General features: G+C 40.9%; 1 protein-coding gene across 1 annotated transcript; it reads right to left on the reverse strand.

Annotated features, from left to right (window-relative positions):
* Positions 1-1,575: 1,575 nt before the first annotated feature.
* On the reverse strand, positions 1,576-18,056 carry mapkapk3 (MAPK activated protein kinase 3). Its single transcript, XM_074674094.1, has 10 exons — positions 17,325-18,056; positions 12,168-12,307; positions 7,428-7,492; positions 7,120-7,199; positions 6,634-6,760; positions 6,398-6,473; positions 6,143-6,267; positions 4,687-4,772; positions 4,504-4,584; positions 1,576-2,611 (listed from the first exon to the last, which is right to left on the reverse strand). The coding sequence occupies exons 1-10, from the start codon at positions 17,619-17,621 to the stop codon at positions 2,456-2,458; spliced, it is 1,233 nt and encodes a 410-aa protein (XP_074530195.1). The 5' UTR covers positions 17,622-18,056; the 3' UTR covers positions 1,576-2,455.

Below are 18,056 nucleotides of genomic sequence, written 5' to 3' on the forward strand. Positions count from 1 at the left end.
ACAACACACATGGCAGACAGAGAGGAACAGACACCAGGGATTTGTTATGATGTACACACCATAAAGTCCTAAAACATGGGGGACTAGTGGAGTTCAGATAGATCCATTTAAAGGTCACATGGCTCTCAACCAGCTCTCAACACATTCTTCCCCAAAGGGCAAAGTTAAGTACCCTCCAGCCCTACCCCACCCCTGTCCCCACCCACCCTACATTCTCCCCTGTACGCCTCATTGCCACGCCTCAGCCAGAACAGCACGCACATTCAATGTATAAGACACAGGTCAAACCTGTCTCAGCGTGCTCAATCACAGACGGTAGTTTGAGACACAAACAAATAAAATAGTTCAGAGCAGCATAAAACTTCATTTTGTGGTCTTGTGGCAGTTAGCATGTGAAATTTCACCAGTGTTGTCCTTAATTTGAAAATCTTAACACTTCCTCTTCCACTGAATAATCCACAATCAACAGAGGAAAGCTTAATCATATTAGGAACTTGGACAGCAAAGTTTGTCGTAGGAAAATAATGTCCTTTGTCAAAGAAAGCAGCCTTTGTCTCTTTATCGATACTGGATGCACTGCAGGCTTCATGAATCAATACAGGCTGGGACTTGCATTGAAGCTCCCCAGGCTATAGAGGGACAGTTTAACGTTGTCTAACAAGATTTAAAGAAGGGGAAAAAAAATCAAACAAACATGTATTTAAATCAGGGAGCCGTGTGTCCCTTGTGAATGGTGCGGAAACAACTGACCCATTACTGAACCTTATGTTTGACCCTAGTTCTTTGCTGTTGGCTGCTGCTGCTTTCTCTTGGGGCTCTCTGGATGTCAGTGTGAAGATCTGTGGTGTTTGTCAACCTGAAAAATCAGCAACTTTGTTGGAATAACACAAGCAGGAAGTGAAGAAGAAGCTGTTATGTCAACACCATGGCACTGTTGCATGGACATGTTGTAATCATTATAACACTCTTCTGCTCAATGGCTGACTAACAAAGGAAAAATACTAAACCACTGCTTCCCTATGAGGAAATATGTTATCTGAAACCTACTGTGAAATTCCAACCACAAGAACCCTCTGTCTGGTTCCAAGTGTTGAACTATGAGAGCTCCTGTCTAGAGCCCCAAACAACAGCTTAGAGGTCAGAGTCTATTTGGGCCTCATTGAATCATGGCTGATGTCCCATATTTACAGCAGAGAATCTATGAACTTCTTATGATCAGCTCCCCCTAACCTCTTCCCTAAATACTGCAGGGCACCATGTGATTAAAGTGGGGGAAAGGTCCTACCATATAATCTAAGCATAATAATGTTGACCTTTTCCAGTTGAACACAAAGTCAGATGGCTGCTTCCCAAATAACTACTTCACTGCAGCTATTTATAGTAGCCTCACAAAGCCTGAGAGGCACAGTCACAGAAACAATCGTCAGCACGTCCAAAGAAGTTAAAATCTGCACCGCACCACTTCAGTTTTACCTTAAAAACTTTTATTTACAACCGTATAGACAAACAGGCATGGAGCAGAGGTTGCTTACGTATGAGGTGTCTGTTTTTACATGCTGTTGTGTTTGGCTCATGTTTGAATGTGAAGTGAAACTGAGGCCCTTATTTATAGGAAGCATCCAACTCCACCCCCATAAACACACACACGTACACACACATATGCACGTCCACACAGAAACGGTTTTCAAGTGTCATAACTCATCCATGTAGCAAAACCAACCACCACCCCACTACAGCTTACACAGAGAACATGTGTCCTCACTCTGACAGGAAGCAGACAGCCTGAGCTCTGCCTCTAATGTTTTCAAGAGCACAAAATGATGATCTTCAACATAACACTAAGTGAACTTAAAGCTTTTTTTGTCATTGTACACTCCCATGCCAGAGATGGCTATATTCTAATGAATAGACAGAGACAGACGTTGCTTGAATCCCTAAAAAGAAGGCAGCGAAAGTCAGGAAACATTAAGACAATACAGGTAAAAGTGAGTGTTCTAGTTTCACAGTCTGACCACAGTTGGTTTGTTGGCTTGTGTGTGTTTGGTGCACTAGTGCATAGTTACACAGGTGACCTAAAATAGGCAACCCAGCATTGAAATACACAACCATGATCACTACAAAAACCTTCATGTCTGCACACAGACACACTTACAAATAGGCAAGATCCAAAAAGGTACTTACATACATGAAAACACAATTAGAAATAGAGAGACACACACTCATCAGATCTTGTTGAATTTTAAACTGACAGGAGAAACAGATGCTATCATATCATATAAATGTCCAGCTCTTACCGTTGTCCTTTTGTTACAAAGAACATTTTCTAAACATTCAGTCCGTCAGGAGTCTTGTGCTGGTCTCTAAATGTTCTCTCAAACTCGTCTCCCTTCTTCTGAGCTGCTTTCTCTCAAACCTTTGGCAGTTCTGCCTCATTTCCAAAACAGTTCTGCGTGTCTCACTGACTTTGACACACTGTAGATCCACCTTTACCCCCTCCAGCGGCCCTCTTGCGCCTTTTGTTGAGCAGTGGGTTGCTGGAGGTGTCTAGATCTTTGATTTTCACCTGATCGTAGTCAACACGCATGGTTGCTAAAGCGCTGGTCATCTCCTCCTGTAACAAATACACAAACAGGATCACATGCAGGTGTGAGTTAGTAAACAGAGGAAGAGCCAAAGTTGATAGTATCAAGGACAGGGGAGAGTACAATAAAGGGTCAGCTATGACAAACCCTTGTTAAATCATTCAAGAAACTGGAAATACTAATCAGTGCCTGCATGTTCAAAGCAATAGTTTAGTGTTTTACAAATCTAATAAGACATAATAGCTAACATTTAGCTTTAATGTGTTGTTAGTTACTTAATCTTAGCCTTAAGGATGGAAGTAGGGGTACAACAAGCCTTTATACTGTTTAAATGAAATACCAACAACAACAACAACAACAACAACAACAACAAAAAAAACACTGAATCAATTGCATGAAACTTTGATGTACACAGAAGTCTTTGATGTCCATAATGATCTTTTCCCAACAGGAATCATTTTCAGGAAACGTATAAAGACTTCAGGAAGAGACTGCTCCCTGCCAAGATTTAAAGTACAGACTCTAAAAAAGAAAATTTTAAGGTCTCTTTTGATAAAACCTTACCTAGCAGTGCAAGGTGAGCGAGATATTACATTTTTGTTAGTAAATAAGAGAGATGCACATTTTCTTTTTTCCAAACCTTTGCATAGAGTGAAGCCAGCTAATATGTACAGTATAATTCTACGATGATCTCTAATTAACACACTTAACTCCTCCCTAAACACCCCTGGTCGTACCAAATAGTAATCCAAAAATGCAAAACATTGTCCTCTACTGTTTCACAGCACACAGCATTTCCATGAATGTATTTGTGGTGTAGGGAAGATAAACAAAGGTGTACTATGTTAAGCCTTGCCGGAAACTCCTTTAGGAGTTTAAGACACCTGGCTTTAAATAAGGCAAGCTTTCTTCCTAGTGTCACTGGAAAGGAGTTGTGATGAATCTCAAACTGAAGTTTGAGGCTACAGTGCTAAAATTATTAACTCTAGCTCCTTTTCATATTTTGTTCATGACTGGAGGCAGGAACAGGGATCCACACCACCTTTGTGTATCACGCCCTGCTTTTGTGCTTTCTGAGAAGTGGTTGATTTTGAGCGCAATCTCTAAAAATTTTACACAATGTACTATTGGCAATAGCAATGTGTGAACGTGTGCTTATCCTTTTTGAGAAATGAACCTTTTACACCTAATCATTGGAAACCTGCTCTTTCAGCTGTTGTGAAAGAATGTGACGAGTGTTTCAAAAGATTTGTTCACATGTACAAACTCTGGGTATTAACATGAAACCATATCAGACCTGTGTGTGTGTGTGTGTGTGTGTGTGTGTGTGTGTGTGTGTGTGTGTGTGTGTGTGTGTGTGTGTGTGTGTGTGTGTGTGTGTGTGTGCGTGCGCATGTTGGACTGTGATCTCTGCTGCCCCCTTGTGGTTGCTCAGTGTCAATTTACTTAGTGCACCAAGAAATCCTAATTTTGACATGTGATCTGGCATTGAACTGGTATAAAAAGTTACAATTTCAGTTTAGATTACTTTGAATTGGTCACTATTTAACTCATTAATATAATAATAAAAAAATAAGGAGTATCACTCCATGGACATGAAGCCTCAAAATTCACAAGATATGAAAATAAATGTAAAAACAGGAAGTGATCAAGATTGGATTTAACTTCTTACAAGAAGCTTAGGAAGCATCATTTTTAGGAGCTTAATTCATCACAGTCTTACTTTTGGGATAACAAAGCCAGTAAGGATTTTTCAGCTTATTTCCTCATTGTGCTTAGTTTGTTTTAAAAATTTACACTTTGCTGCTGGTGTGCTTCTGTATGCTGTAACTGGGACTAACCCAAAGTTTGAGAGCTGAGCAGTGACAGATTGCAGTGTAAATAAGTGACCAGAAGGTGTCAGTGTTGTGTCTTTTCTGACCTTTACATCCTCCCACATCTCCCTGTCTTCTGTCAGAACCCGGGTTGTGTGAAGCGGAGTGGGAGGAACCACCATGGACTGCTGCAGGGTGAGCGTACCCAGACACAAAGACAAAAAACAGAATGAGCACAGAAATACACATAAAAACAGGAAGTTTAAGATATCCATTTGTCCTCAACCTACATTTATCCAAGGGTGGTTCATAAATTGAGTGATGGTCATTCTCTCATTAGGGTCTGTCTTCAGCAGCTGATGGATCAGGTCTTTAGCTGACAAACAAAGGCAGATCAAAGTTAGTAACACTAACCAACAAAATCCACACCTATTAAATAGATCCAATTTATTTCTCTATTTAATTTGATCATTTTAGTGCTTCAAACTAGAGCCAGACCGATTAATCAGGCGGGACGATTAATCGGGCGGGACGATTATAGCCTGTCACCAATTAATCAAAATCGGCCAAAATGTAGCCGATTATAAAAATTTTTGCTCTGCGGATATTCTGTCGCTCCTGCTCCTGTATGTTAATTAATATAAGGCAACTACACAGCATCTCACTTCATAATGCTATGCAGGATTAACCTGGGCTTCTAAATTCTCAAGTTGTTGTTTTGGTTGAAATCATTTTTGAAAATGTTTCTATGTATTTTGTTGTAATTGTATTTAGTGCATGTTTTGAAAGCAGCTACATTGTTACTTAAAATCTACTTTAGTCCCATGCAAAAAATGGAAGATGGAACTTTTCAATAACTATGTTCATATACAGTATTTATCCTGTGTATATCAATGAATTTATAATATATATCAGCTGATATATCAGATATCAGTCGATATATCGGGTATCGGCCGAAGTATCGGATATCGGCTTCTTTTTGCCCCCAGTAACGGTATCGGCATCAGGCCCAAAATTCCCATATCGGTCGGGCTCTTCTATTAAACTCCTTCCTGGTCTCAGACACTGACTGACCTGATCATCTAGGTAATAGGATTAGTGCAGAGACATTGAGATAACAAAGAAACAGCTTCATGTGTAGTGTTGCTGCCTTTGTTAAGGCCAACAGTAGCAGACTGCTGTATTTGAGCGAACTCTTAGATGTCTCAGAGGACTTTGGGTATGACCGTTTATTGTAAGTCATCAGCGAATCTCCCGGAAAGCAGCAGGAAATACTGACAGCGAGCGTGGGTGATGAACCAGGGTGACCTGCACTCACAGTAAAGGCAAACAGAGACCTCACTTTATCTAAACCATAGCTGGAAAAATGTGTTTACAGAGACTGCACTCAGCAAAGACATCTGAGGTTTGCAGAAGTGTCACAGCACAAAGATGTGAACTGAGGCCGTCCATGATCAAAGTGGATGACACACAGGGTGTACACCTGCTTGTGACTGGCTGTAGCTGAATGAGAACATTTTAAATCTAGATCATCTGATACACTGAACAAATATTTGACTGATAACTTGACTGGGTTGAATGATAAGTTTCACTGACTGTAATGAGCACACCTAAACAGATGAGTAGATCTTGGTTGGGTTTTCGATAAATAGAGGGTGTGTTGTTGTTGGCTGGTAAATGTGTAGACTCTAAAGAGAATGGAAAATGAATAATCAGCATATTTTATGTTTTGAGAGGCGTTCTCACCTTGCTGTGACACATCAGCCCATTCTGGGTTTGGGAACTCATACTGGCCCATCCTGATCCTTCTTTTCATCCCTGGAGAGATGGCCTGGCCTGTATTGGAGTAAAATGGAGGGAAGCCACACAGCCTACAGAGACACACAATAAGAGTTTTGAAATTTTACTGTTAAAAGGTGTCAATACACTCCAATAACAGAAATTCATTTGCAGTTAAATCCACGATTCCCTCTACAACCTCTGTCCAGACACATTACTCACAGGATGTACATGATGACGCCCAGGGACCACATGTCACATGACTTATCATATTTCTCTGGGCCCAAAACCTCAGGAGCTTATCAGAAACACAAACACACACAAAGAAATAAATTTAAAATAAAAATGAAAATCAATGATAGATCAAACACCTTAAGTTGAAATGCTTTTTTATTAAAAAAAAAAAAAATGCTCATTGGACTTTTGTTGAATAAGGGCAATTCTCAAAGGCCACTTACCCACATAGTAAGGTGTATAACAAGGGGTCTGTAGAGGGTTGTGCAGCGTTGTCTCCTTAGCAAAGCCAAAGTCGGTTAACTTGAGGACCCCATTCCTGTCTTTATTTGTGTACAGCAGATTCTCAGGCTAGTTAGGAAGCAGAGGAACAACAGTATTTATTTCAGTGAGCTTGAACTCAGAGTATACATGCTGTGTCATTGATGTATTAGTAGTAAGCTCTTTCTTAAACTAGAGGGGAGGCCCACATTTCTGGAAGAAAATGTTAGATATCGAAATGTTAACCCCCATTTCAACATTCAGCATTCTCTAGCCACAAATGCTGAATGTTGAAATGCTGAGCCCTAACCCTATAACCCTCAGACTAAGGGCGCCTGTCCCATATAAAACCTTGGAACCCCTTAAAACATCATCAGCTGTGCAGTTTCCATGGTGATGGGGAGCATGTTGAAATGCTTAGCATTTCAATATAATTATATTGTCTGCACCTTGATGTCTCTGTGCGCAATGTTGATGTTGTGGAGAAAATCAATGGCCGTGCCGATGTCCCTCATGATCTCAGAAGCCTCTGGGAAGAAAATAAGAAAACAAACTCTCTCAAACCAGAAGCAGCTCAAGCATCAAACCACTTCAGTTACAAAGAAAACACAGCTGTTGTTGAAAAGATATCCTTCACTGTCCTGCACTTTTCTGTCCAACATTTTACCACTATTTCCTGGATTTAATGGTTCAATCTTTCAGTCTGGCATCCTGTAATTGGTTTGTAATCGCAGTACATCCCTCCATCAGTCCTCACCTTTCTCTGTGAAGGCCTGGTCCCCTCTGGCCTGGATTCTGTTAAACAGCTCTCCACCTTCCATGCTGAACACACACAGAATTAAAAATTAGCACAAAGGGCTTTAAAATAAATGATATAATCCTTGTGACACACAACAGTTATAAAATATCAAATCCTCTCAAGCCTTTCAAAATCAATAAGTAGTTAAAACAATAAAGAGAGCAAGTCACAGGGGCTTGGACGATGTAACACACATGTTTTGTCAAGTTTATCTTTCGCTTTAAAACAACAGTGTGACAGCTGAACTCAGCAAGAATAAGGTAAGCTGAGTGACGTAGGCTGAACAAACCATCAAAAAGTGCTTAAGCATCCACAAAACACACAGCAAATCATTAACAGACAGATTTGTATTTATCATTTTGTACGATAATCAAGACTGATATAAACTCTGAACTGTGTGAGATTGTGATAGGATAAGTTGTTCTGCAGCAGTTTCACATAAAGTTTTGAGAGTCTAGAGAAAAACCGAATTCCAAAGAAAGTCTGCAGAGTGGAACTGAAAATGAAACCAGAGCAAAGATAGCAGATTCACATGAACCAGACTTCTTTATAAAAACACATTATGTTTCATCATCTACAACACCTACTCTTTGTTAACATACCCAAACCCTTTGACCGCAGTTTTTTCCAAAGTGACCACACTTGGTGACATTTCAGGTTCAGGTGTTTAAACCTCCCACTGTGCTTCTAACCATACACAAACCAGCCCTCATTGATGTCTAAAACCCTGCCCATTATGAATGTGTCAGTGCTCATTGAGTAAGATTGTACTTTTTGTGGTACATGAGCATACAGATAATTACAGAGGCAGAAAATGTTTGTTTGTTAGTGTTGTAGTGACTGCATTCAACAGTGCTGCCTTCATACACCCACCTGTGCTTTAACAGGAAGAGTATAAACACATGAACACACCAGGTCACTGCTTACGGTACCACAGAAACAGTGACTGTGTGAAATGTGATGATGAGAATTAGTCATCACTGTTAAAATTCCCATGAACAGAAAACAGTATGAATTCATCCTCTGTGGTTTCTACCCTTTCCTCTTTCCTTTCCTTGACTCTGTTTTATTTCCACTCACAGCAAGAGAGGGCAATAAAAAAAGCACAAAGATTAACCACCTGTATGCACATCAGAGCACAAACACGCTAACACACACTGTGCATGAGCACTATCAGTGGACTAAATCTGGTTATACAACACGTGATGCCCAGGTAGAATTGTGCCCTTCTTTCTCCCATTCAGCGCCAACATCTGCTCTTTGCCTCCTGGGAGTGTCAGGTCTTCTGCCTGACCTTCAATAAGTACTCATGTTCTGCCCTCAGCGACAAAAAGCTTAAGCCTTTTTCACAGAGGGTGCACACACACATGCATACACACAGAGGGCCCCATGTAACTGATCAAAAGAGGGGAACCAAGACAGAGACTCACAAGATGTAGAAGATATGAACAAACTCATTGATTGTGACATACTTAAACAGACGGAAAGAGGATAACGCCACAGCCTTTCACCTGTTGTACCATTGAGATGTACAATTCCAAGTCCATTTCATACTTTGTTGCCTCAAAAGTGCAGTGCATTCCTTTTTCAATATCATGTTGTTATATTATATATTACTATTCAATATCTCAAACAAGGGAGTAAGGTTACAATGCTGGATTCCCATACTAAACATATTCTTATGTTGCTTAAATCCCTGAATCTGTCTGTAAACTGCATGAGAAGAAAGCTTGTGCTGAACTATTTTTGATACACTGCAGCACTGTTCAGTTAAATTTTAGCTTCATATTATTTTTTTAAACCTTATTTAGTCTTATTTGGTTTTCATCAGTTTTTTTTTAAGCAAAACTCTGTTGTTCTTGTATATGTATTACAAATAAGCAAAAATAAATAAGATTGGAGTGTGGCCCCCCAGTGCCCTGGTCAGGGCACCCAAGTCTCAAGATATGGACATGCCCCTGCTTGCCAGTGTGTGTTGCTTTGCTCATCAAAAGATGGATTCATGATAAATGGACGGTTCAGCTCATGAAATGGACAGAATTACAACGGGACTTAGCTTTCCCCCAAGTAAAACTCCTCAAGCATTTATGTCTTTATGTATCATACGTGAGATGTCCTCACGCTGAAAATGTGACTTGTCGCATACGTGACTCAAGTCATTCCCTGAAATGCATGAAGACAGCAAGTATATCTTTTTACTAAGGAAAATGGTAAAAAAGTACGGCACAGTGACTTGGATAAGTAACTTTAATCTGATTACTGGTCTGAAAATAACTTAACTATGTTGCGTTGCGTTGCGTTGCGTTGCGTTGCGTTGCGTTGCGTTGCGTCGCGTCGCGTCGCGTTGCATTACGTTATGTTACGTTACTTTACGTTACTCCCCTACTAAAAACTATTCATTTTAGCGTAACAGGTTACCGGCATCACTGTTCATGGCATGATGGAGGGGCAGGCCTCAAACACCAAGGTCTGCTCATAGCTCTGCCCCCGCTGTGTTCCAGAAGGATGGCCAATCAGAGGGAAGGGGGTTTTGTGGAATTGGGGGGGGATCTTAAAGAGACAGTAGCATGAAGCATTTCAGACAAACGCTGAAAAAAGAGTTTTCCGGAAAACCCAAGTGAGAAAAATAGGGACTTTGAGGGGGGCTGTAAATTATGCAAAGCTACACAAAGTGTAGGTACCAAAGAGACAGTACAAACCTGAAACAGCACAATACCCTCTCATAAAGTGATATTCAGCACTTTCCTGTGTTTTGTATGTAACTTTTTGAGGATGACTCCTATTTTTGAAACAGCCTGAGGCTCAAACAAAAAGTTAACACCCACCTACTTTAGCTGATATACTGTTGTTAAAGAAAAAAAAACCCCACTGTTTTCTTTGGGCCTTGGGGCTCAGACAGAGCATAGGCAGTTTTGTAACAGATAAGTTAGTTTGTCTCTAACCTTTGACATCTTAAGTCTGCAGCACTGGAGCAAAACTACAAAAGCATTTCAGTAAGCAGAATTGTGTTGATGCAGGCGGCTGGTAATGCTTGGGGAATGACTTAGGTGCACAGAATGCGAAAAGGCAAGGAAAACCTGTTTTTCATTTTACGGAACATAAAAGTTAGATAATCATACACTGGAATAAAACAACAGTAGGATACTCTATTATCACGGGGATATGATCTGTGGAGACAAAAAATGTGAAATGAATGCGATTTGTGATGTATGTGTTTTATGTCTACACACCACTGGCCACCCCTGTCAACAAGTTTAGACACGTCCCCTCAGCTGATATTTAATGTATGGAATAAAACTGTTTTTAGTTCAACCCTTTAAAATTAGATTTTTTTTTGCTCTGTGTGATGGAAAAAAGTAATATGAAGAAATGCACTGCTGGTGTCATGCCCTCTAGCTCTCTCTAACGGCAGCCTGTCCCACTTCCTCCTTTCCCTCATTTCCTTTTTTCCCCAGGTGGGCGTGAGTGAGGTGTAAAACCTGACAGCGACCACAACTCTGATCCAGACCTAGACACAGTTAGTTTACTAACACACGTATCAACCATGTTACCCTGTTACCCTGGGGTCTAATATCTTTTTTTTGGGGCCGCAGCCTCCTGCCTTCCCTGCCTGCTCTGTCTGCTTCCCAACAGCCTCCTCTCGGCTCGGCCACACACCTCCTCAGCTCACCTTCCTCTGGTGCTGGGTTTCTGTGCACTAAGACTTCCTGTTCTCTCTCTGAGTCTGTGGTAGAGTTGAGAGTTTGGTCTTTATGCTTTAGTGCTGGTTAGTTTGTAGCCTTAGGTTTAAGCTCTGTGTGCCTGTTGGCTTTCTTTCCAGTTCAGTTTATTTCCCAGATCTCTCTGTTAAAGTTAGTGTATGCGTTTTTAGCTTGCTGCTCCTGGCCGTTTGTTTCGTTTAGGGGGTTGGTCGTTTGCGCAGCTTCTCTTCCTTGGTTCCTTCTTTACTGCTGTAGCTGACCTTTGGTATCCTTGTGTTTGTAAATAAACTTCTATTCAACTATCTGCTGGTCTGCCGTGTCTCTCTGTTGACTGTGTTTGAGTCTCTGATTTGACTTGTGACCATCCAGGGTCTGTTTGTTCCAGAGTTGTCTCTGAGTGTTGGAGGCCTAAGAAATACACAATCACATTTATTGGCAGTATACAAGGTGATTAAGTACTTGCTGAACTATGTTAGAACTAAGCTCTATTTGGTTACTGAACTATTAAATCAACCCTGAAATAATAGTTTTAGCTTTAATGTTGTAAACTGAACCTACATATCTACCTGTCTGCTTATTTATAGAGATAAATGTTTAATGAAACACAAAAGGACACACAGTTCAGATGGACGTTTGTATACACCAAGTTGAGCGTTTGTAACTTCCCTTTTTATGTCAACTGTTGGCATTATTTTAAAGAGGCAACAAGATAAAATCACATCATCCTGTTAAAGAGGAATGCACAGAGCGGGGATTTATGTGAGTTCATCACACTGCTCTGTGTTGCTAGGTCTGAGTGCTCCCATATAAGAATAGAAGGACTGCACGCCATCTGTTGTGAATCTATAACCATCTATACTTACTTTCAAGACACACAAAGCAGTTTTCACCTATTTTGATTGTGTTATAATTATTTCATTATCGGGAAACATGATGAGATTAATATAAGGTGTGATGGAGACAGTTTTTAAGCTAGGCTGTGAAATGTGGCCCCTACCACTCCATAATGATGAGCAGACACTTCTTCCCATGATGCATGTTTTCATACAGACTGAGGATTCGCACGATGTACGGTCCTCCTGATACTCTCCAGTGAAGCTCCACTTCTCGTCTGGCTTTGGGGCTGTCGTACAGAATCTGTAAGAATCAGAGCAAGAGGGCGTTAATGAGGATAACTCTTGAATGTGACTGCAACAGGACTGAAGAACTGCACAACTACTGTTAAGTTCAACACTTGAACAACACTGTTATAGACTCTGGGGTGGATCATACACAACTTTGTTTTTAATCCACATTTTTAGAAAACAATATGATGTTTTTTTTCTCTTTTATTTATTAGTACATATTTGTAGGCAAGTAAATGTAAAAAAGGGTTCAAAAATGTTTCAATTTAAGTGTTGTAGTGTGTTAGTTATAGCCATAATACTGACAGCAGACAGACCCCAGGCTGAACATCTTTAAGTCCCAAAGCAAATAGATATTGGCCCTAAGCTGTTGTTTGGTTCCAAGACAGGATGTGTGCTTGACTTTAGCTGATAAACATACTCAAATACACACACACACACACACACACACACACACACACACACACACACACACACACACACACACACACACACACACACACACACACACACACACACACACACACACACACACACACACCAGAAACACATGCAGCAGGTGGGGATATAAGCATAGCACACATCTAGAGTCATGGGGTATTTTTGGATGTGGCACTGACGGAGTGGTCTACAGTTTTCAAAGCTGGTCTGGTCACACACCGAGCCTCATGTGCAAACGACACAGAGATGCTGACTCACTGACGTATGACAGACACGTATATAGATACACACACACATACAAACTGAACGGGTGTCTCTGAACAGGTGACTGGAAAAGTGGACTTGACATTTACAGAATTTCAGATCAATTTTAAAAGGAGGATTTGAAAACACCCTGATGTTTTCTGACAAATCTAAATGCAACCAGCAAGTGTTAGCTTGCTAACAGCAAAGGGGAAGTAGAGGCTGAGTATTTCAGAGCAGCAGGGTGTTGAAAGTAGAAGTTGAGGTTTTCCGGGAACTCATGTGTTATCCGCCACTACAAGCTGGCCTGAATTTAGCCAGGGGTTGTGCCGGTTTGCTCATTCATATCTTTATGACTGTAACTGGAGCATGTGAGCTGGTTTTTTAATTTCCTGTGACAGACCAGACTAACCTACAATAAAATAAGATAATGTGTATTTTAGGCACACAGAAAACATTATGGGAAACAGAAGGGAGACTGAACAACACAGACACACAGTTAAACTTCTGACTGATGGTTCTTGTTGAGGGGGCATCAGTGAGACTTAATGTCTGATAGACTCTGATCTGCAATAACCAATCAACCAGAGCCTCACACTCCTCCTTAACTGTCAGATCTTGATTAGTACGCTAAAACAAGACAAGGACCTAGAAATGATCTCTTTTCACACACACACACAGTTCCACCCTTTACTCTAGTCAACACATTAGCTGCTGTAAAAGCCCTGACTGCTTTGGTCTGATTAAATCTTGTTTATCTTTACAACATCCAGACTTGTATAAAGTCCGTCATAAAGACTACAATAACATGGTCCAGGAAGTGAGTGGTTGCCTGAATCCCAGAGTTGAATAAAAATGCTCCTGTGAATCCTTTTTAAGAAGTTTTAAAAGGTGTCAAATAGCCCGTGGTAATGTAAGCAGCTCTGTCAGGCTGGGATCAGACATGCCAGCTGGATGCTAATGTGTGAAGAGTGTAGTGTGTTTACTGACTTCATTTAAAATGCTTACATCTCTTCATTAGCACATATTACAGAATAAAGCTGAGGCCACTGAGTTGAGTAAGTTTTCTGGTGGCCACTTTCGTTTCAGAACAAGTTTTGAAAAAAAAAAAAAAAGAAAGAAAACTTGTTTTTGTGGGATAATGGGGATGTAACTTTGAACAGAAAGTTTTGACTCTGAGTTCTCTTAAAGCAGCAGAAGTCAGTAAGGAGTGAAAATGATACTTTTCCAAATGCTGAACATAAATAGAGTATTTTTACACCAACACCACTTCCAGGCCTTCTAAATACTACAATATCCTGAACCTTTATGGGCTTTGTGTAAATTCAACCTGAGGAAGCCTCACTACACTCTGGATAGGGATGTGCCAATTTGATCCTGGTATTGGTTTCGATACAGCCCCTCAAAGCTGGATTGGGTGTTGTGGAAAGGATCGGTCCAAACTTGACACTAAGGCTAAACTATGAATCAGTCTACAGGGTATAAAATTGTAAACTTGGATAGTCTTTTTTGTAAGTTCTGAAGCATTGTTCTTACCAAATTACTGTCAAACATTTCAACACTTAAAGTTTAAATAGATATAAACTTCAGTAATTCTATAAGAACACACTTTTTGTCTTTTATTCAAAACATTATCAGTCTAATCCCACAGTAGGGCATGCAGGTTATTATTTAACACTAGTATCAGATCAGTATCAGTTGATACCCAAAGTCAAGGTATTGGTATTGGTATTGGGACCAGAAAAGTTGGATCTGTACATCCTTAATTCTGGAAAAAATGAGCTGTAAGTAGACAACAAGCAGCTGATCTCTGGGAGTTAAATGAGACGTAAAATCCAAAATTCCAGCTGCCCTGCACTGAGACAGAAGAGGATCTGATCAATTTTGTGGCAGAAACTCAAAAACTCAAAATCTTGTGGCAGATTAGCCCTTGGAGATCTGGCAGGAGAACCCAGATGTGCAATCAGGATACCAAAGCACTAAGCCTGGAGATGAGCACACATAAAAAGGACAAAGAAAAGACCATGACTGTTAATAAAAACCTGCATACAGAGAAGTATCTTGTGTGTTTTTTTAACACCATGCTTGGAGAGGTTTTAAGCACAGAAATGATCAAATTAAATAGACAAATAAATGCTCTCTGTGTGATTGTGGTTGTGAAGCTGGACTCAGGTCCCTCTGCTCCCAGGAGTCAGACACATTAAAAGAATCCTGATAACTTTAAGTGCATTACATTAAAAGGATGGCTCCCCTCCAGCTTTGCTGCAAAGTGGATTAAACCAGTCCCCATCCATTACATTCAGCGCTCAGAGCAACACTTAATTAAAAAGCTATGAGCTGGTCAACTCTCCTCGCCCCTTCCACTTCAAAAAACTCTTTATTATTTCCTTTTGCCTTGAGATTAAAAAACTCAGGGGAAGTCATTAATGAGCTTAAATTGCCTAAAGTACAATAAAACCCCTATCAGGTGCACTCAAAGACTCACGGTTCAGGTCAGCACATCTTCCAGTAAGAGGTACACGAGAGGATGGATTATTTTTACGATGGATTTGTGCTGTCTTTCAGCTGAGGCTGCTCTATCCGCTGAAGCTGTCACACACTACATGAAGTGTCAGCAGTTTGACAGCAGAACAGGAAAATCTTTCCACAAAACAGGCACCAAGTTCTTAATAGGTAATAAAAAACATGGGATACCATGAATAACCGTCACAAAGTTTACTCGAGCTGGACTCATGTGGAATTTCTGAAAGATCTTGGATGGGAAAATTCATAGGCTACATGTTTGGCAGCTAATATATTATATATTATTACTTAGAATTAATTTTAAGTTAACTTTCATTTTCCACTGCAGTGCTTTGATATACTAATAACCTGTTAAGGAATGGGCAAAATATTGGAAAATGTCAACCAATTCTTGTGCACTGTGGTGTCAGCTTCAATGTTCTGCAAACTATGTGATGGCACTATCTCAAAACCCCTGCAGGCATTATTTCAGACTTGTATGTTCTAATAGGATGGACCAAAATGTCTATTTCTAGGACCAAAATAGTGCCTGATATTTCTCTAATAGGCCTATATCAGCCTGGTAACTGTTATATCAGTCTGACTGTCATGTTTTCTTACAAATCCTGCTCGTTTTTCAGCTCTTATATAAAAATATAAATATGATTCTTTTTAACAAGTAGCCTCAAGGTTTTTCAAAAACACGCCATTGTCTCTGCGCCTGCTCTAAGAACTAATTGTGTTCTTCTCGCTCCTGGTCTGCCATGATGCTATCAAGCATCCTGTCCCTTTTGCCCTTTTGTCTTTTGTTTGTGACTCCCTATTTTCAGCAGCAGTTTGTCTCTCTTTGTCATCCACTGTCTCTTTCTCCATCACGCCTTCAGCTCTGCATGTGACACTGCTGCTGCCTGGCCGGGCAGATCAGATGCAGATAGATTACTGTAAGCCAGTAAATCTCTCTAAGTCTATGTCCCAGTGGTGACAGGTGAAAGACCTACGACCTGTGCTTGTGTGCATCTAGACATATCTGACGCGTTCCCAAGTTTCCACGACTCCTGCATGGCATGTGGTGTCCCTGTCAAATTCCATGTGTCTCTATGAAGCAGGGGATACCACCTTGCAGTGGAACTGGCTGTGTGACCGTGTGTCCCATAGCTTGCATCTGATCCAGAGAAAGACTGCTTCCACGAAACACAGCACCATGATCACATTCAGGCTTTGCACATGTAGAGCATGTGAGGTCAGAAGGAAACATGTATATGTCATGCAACCACACCAGTTATAGACCCTCTGTTACAAGCCTCAGTGTGAGCCTGACCCCTGTGTCTGTTACACAATAAATAAAGGTCAGAGTTGTTCAGCTTTGGCAACACAACATAAGAGTGAACTTTCTCACTCATGGGTGTTTCAAACATATTACTACACCAGGCTGACACGTCTTTCATGTATATAAAAAGACATCAAGGCTTGATCCTGGTATGTAACTGAGACCACTTTGTTTTATGGAAACAATCCATGTTTTAGGTGAGTACACAGGAGTGCACAAGCAGACTGCAGCCCATTGTTTAGAAATGATTAAATCTGATTCACACACATCCTGATGTTAATAACACATGTGTTAATGTCTGCTTAATAATAAGTTGTAATGCAAATTCACTTAGGATATTTTCCTTAACTAGAGGTTGGACGGCAGGTTAACAGGTGAGATTTGAAGACAGTGGTGTAATGATTAAACACTGAAGATGTAAGGTTGCCTGTGATAACCCAGTAAGAGGATTTCACTGAGGCAGTTTATGACCTGAAGGGGTCTCCCTGTGTCATCAAGTGTCAGGTGATTTCTGTACCTTCAGTGCGCACTTCTCTCCTGTCTTCTTGTTGAAGCATTGAAGGACTTTCCCATTGATCCCCAGGCCCAGCACCTGTGTGGAGACCTTATAATCGTCCGTCACCGCGTTACGCTTTATATCCAGCTTGGGATGAGATGGTAAGGGGAAGTGTACGGACCCACTGTCCGCGTCGTCTCCCTCAGCAGCAGGGGGAGCGGGCTGCTGCTTTTTCGGGTCATCCTCTGGAGAGTCCGGCTCAGGTTCAGCCTTTGGCGCCTGTAGTGGTTTGTCCTTTTCGTTTTCATTCTGTAGCATGGTCACACAGGCTTTTTTTTTCAACAGCAGCCAGAGAAAGAGTGAGTAATTCACCAAAGTGAGGCGATGACTCCCGCTGCTCTCCGGTAAATGCGTAAAACTGCTGAGAGGAAACCACTGGCGCGTCTGGTCGTCCTGGACAGCGCAGCCCTGTGGGGACTCAGCACAGTAATCTAATTTAATCTACGGAGTAACTGAGAGAACCACTGGCATGTTTCAAACAACTAAATAACAGTTACTCTCTTCGGACTTGAATATTTGTCTCAACCACTCTGTCCCTCGGTAAACGCTGTCTCATCGGAACGATCCCAACACTGAGAACCATATATCACACAAATAAATCTCCAGTCAGACAGCAGCGGTGAGGGATTTCTGTTGATCCTGGTGATCTCAGCCTCTCGTTCACCGGGAGTCCTGTGGTAGTGCTCACATGGC

This window comes from Halichoeres trimaculatus, unplaced genomic scaffold, assembly GCF_033239565.1.
Source record: "Halichoeres trimaculatus isolate MK-OKI-2021-1 unplaced genomic scaffold, fHalTri1.1 fHalTri1_scaffold_1, whole genome shotgun sequence".
Taxonomy (NCBI): domain Eukaryota; kingdom Metazoa; phylum Chordata; class Actinopteri; order Labriformes; family Labridae; genus Halichoeres; species Halichoeres trimaculatus.

Excerpts from the sequence above, each read along its gene's own strand:
- mapkapk3 (XM_074674094.1), bottom strand. The coding sequence starts at position 17,621 with ATGCTACAGAATGAAAACGAAAAGGACAAACCACTACAGGCGCCAAAG. Across the intron at positions 6,474-6,633 it reads TTATACACCTTACTATGTGG|CTCCTGAGGTTTTGGGCCCA; the intron begins GTAAGTGGCCTT and ends GTTTCTGATAAG. Across the intron at positions 4,585-4,686 it reads TGAACCACCCTTGGATAAAT|CAGTCCATGGTGGTTCCTCC; the intron begins GTAGGTTGAGGA and ends CTCACCCTGCAG.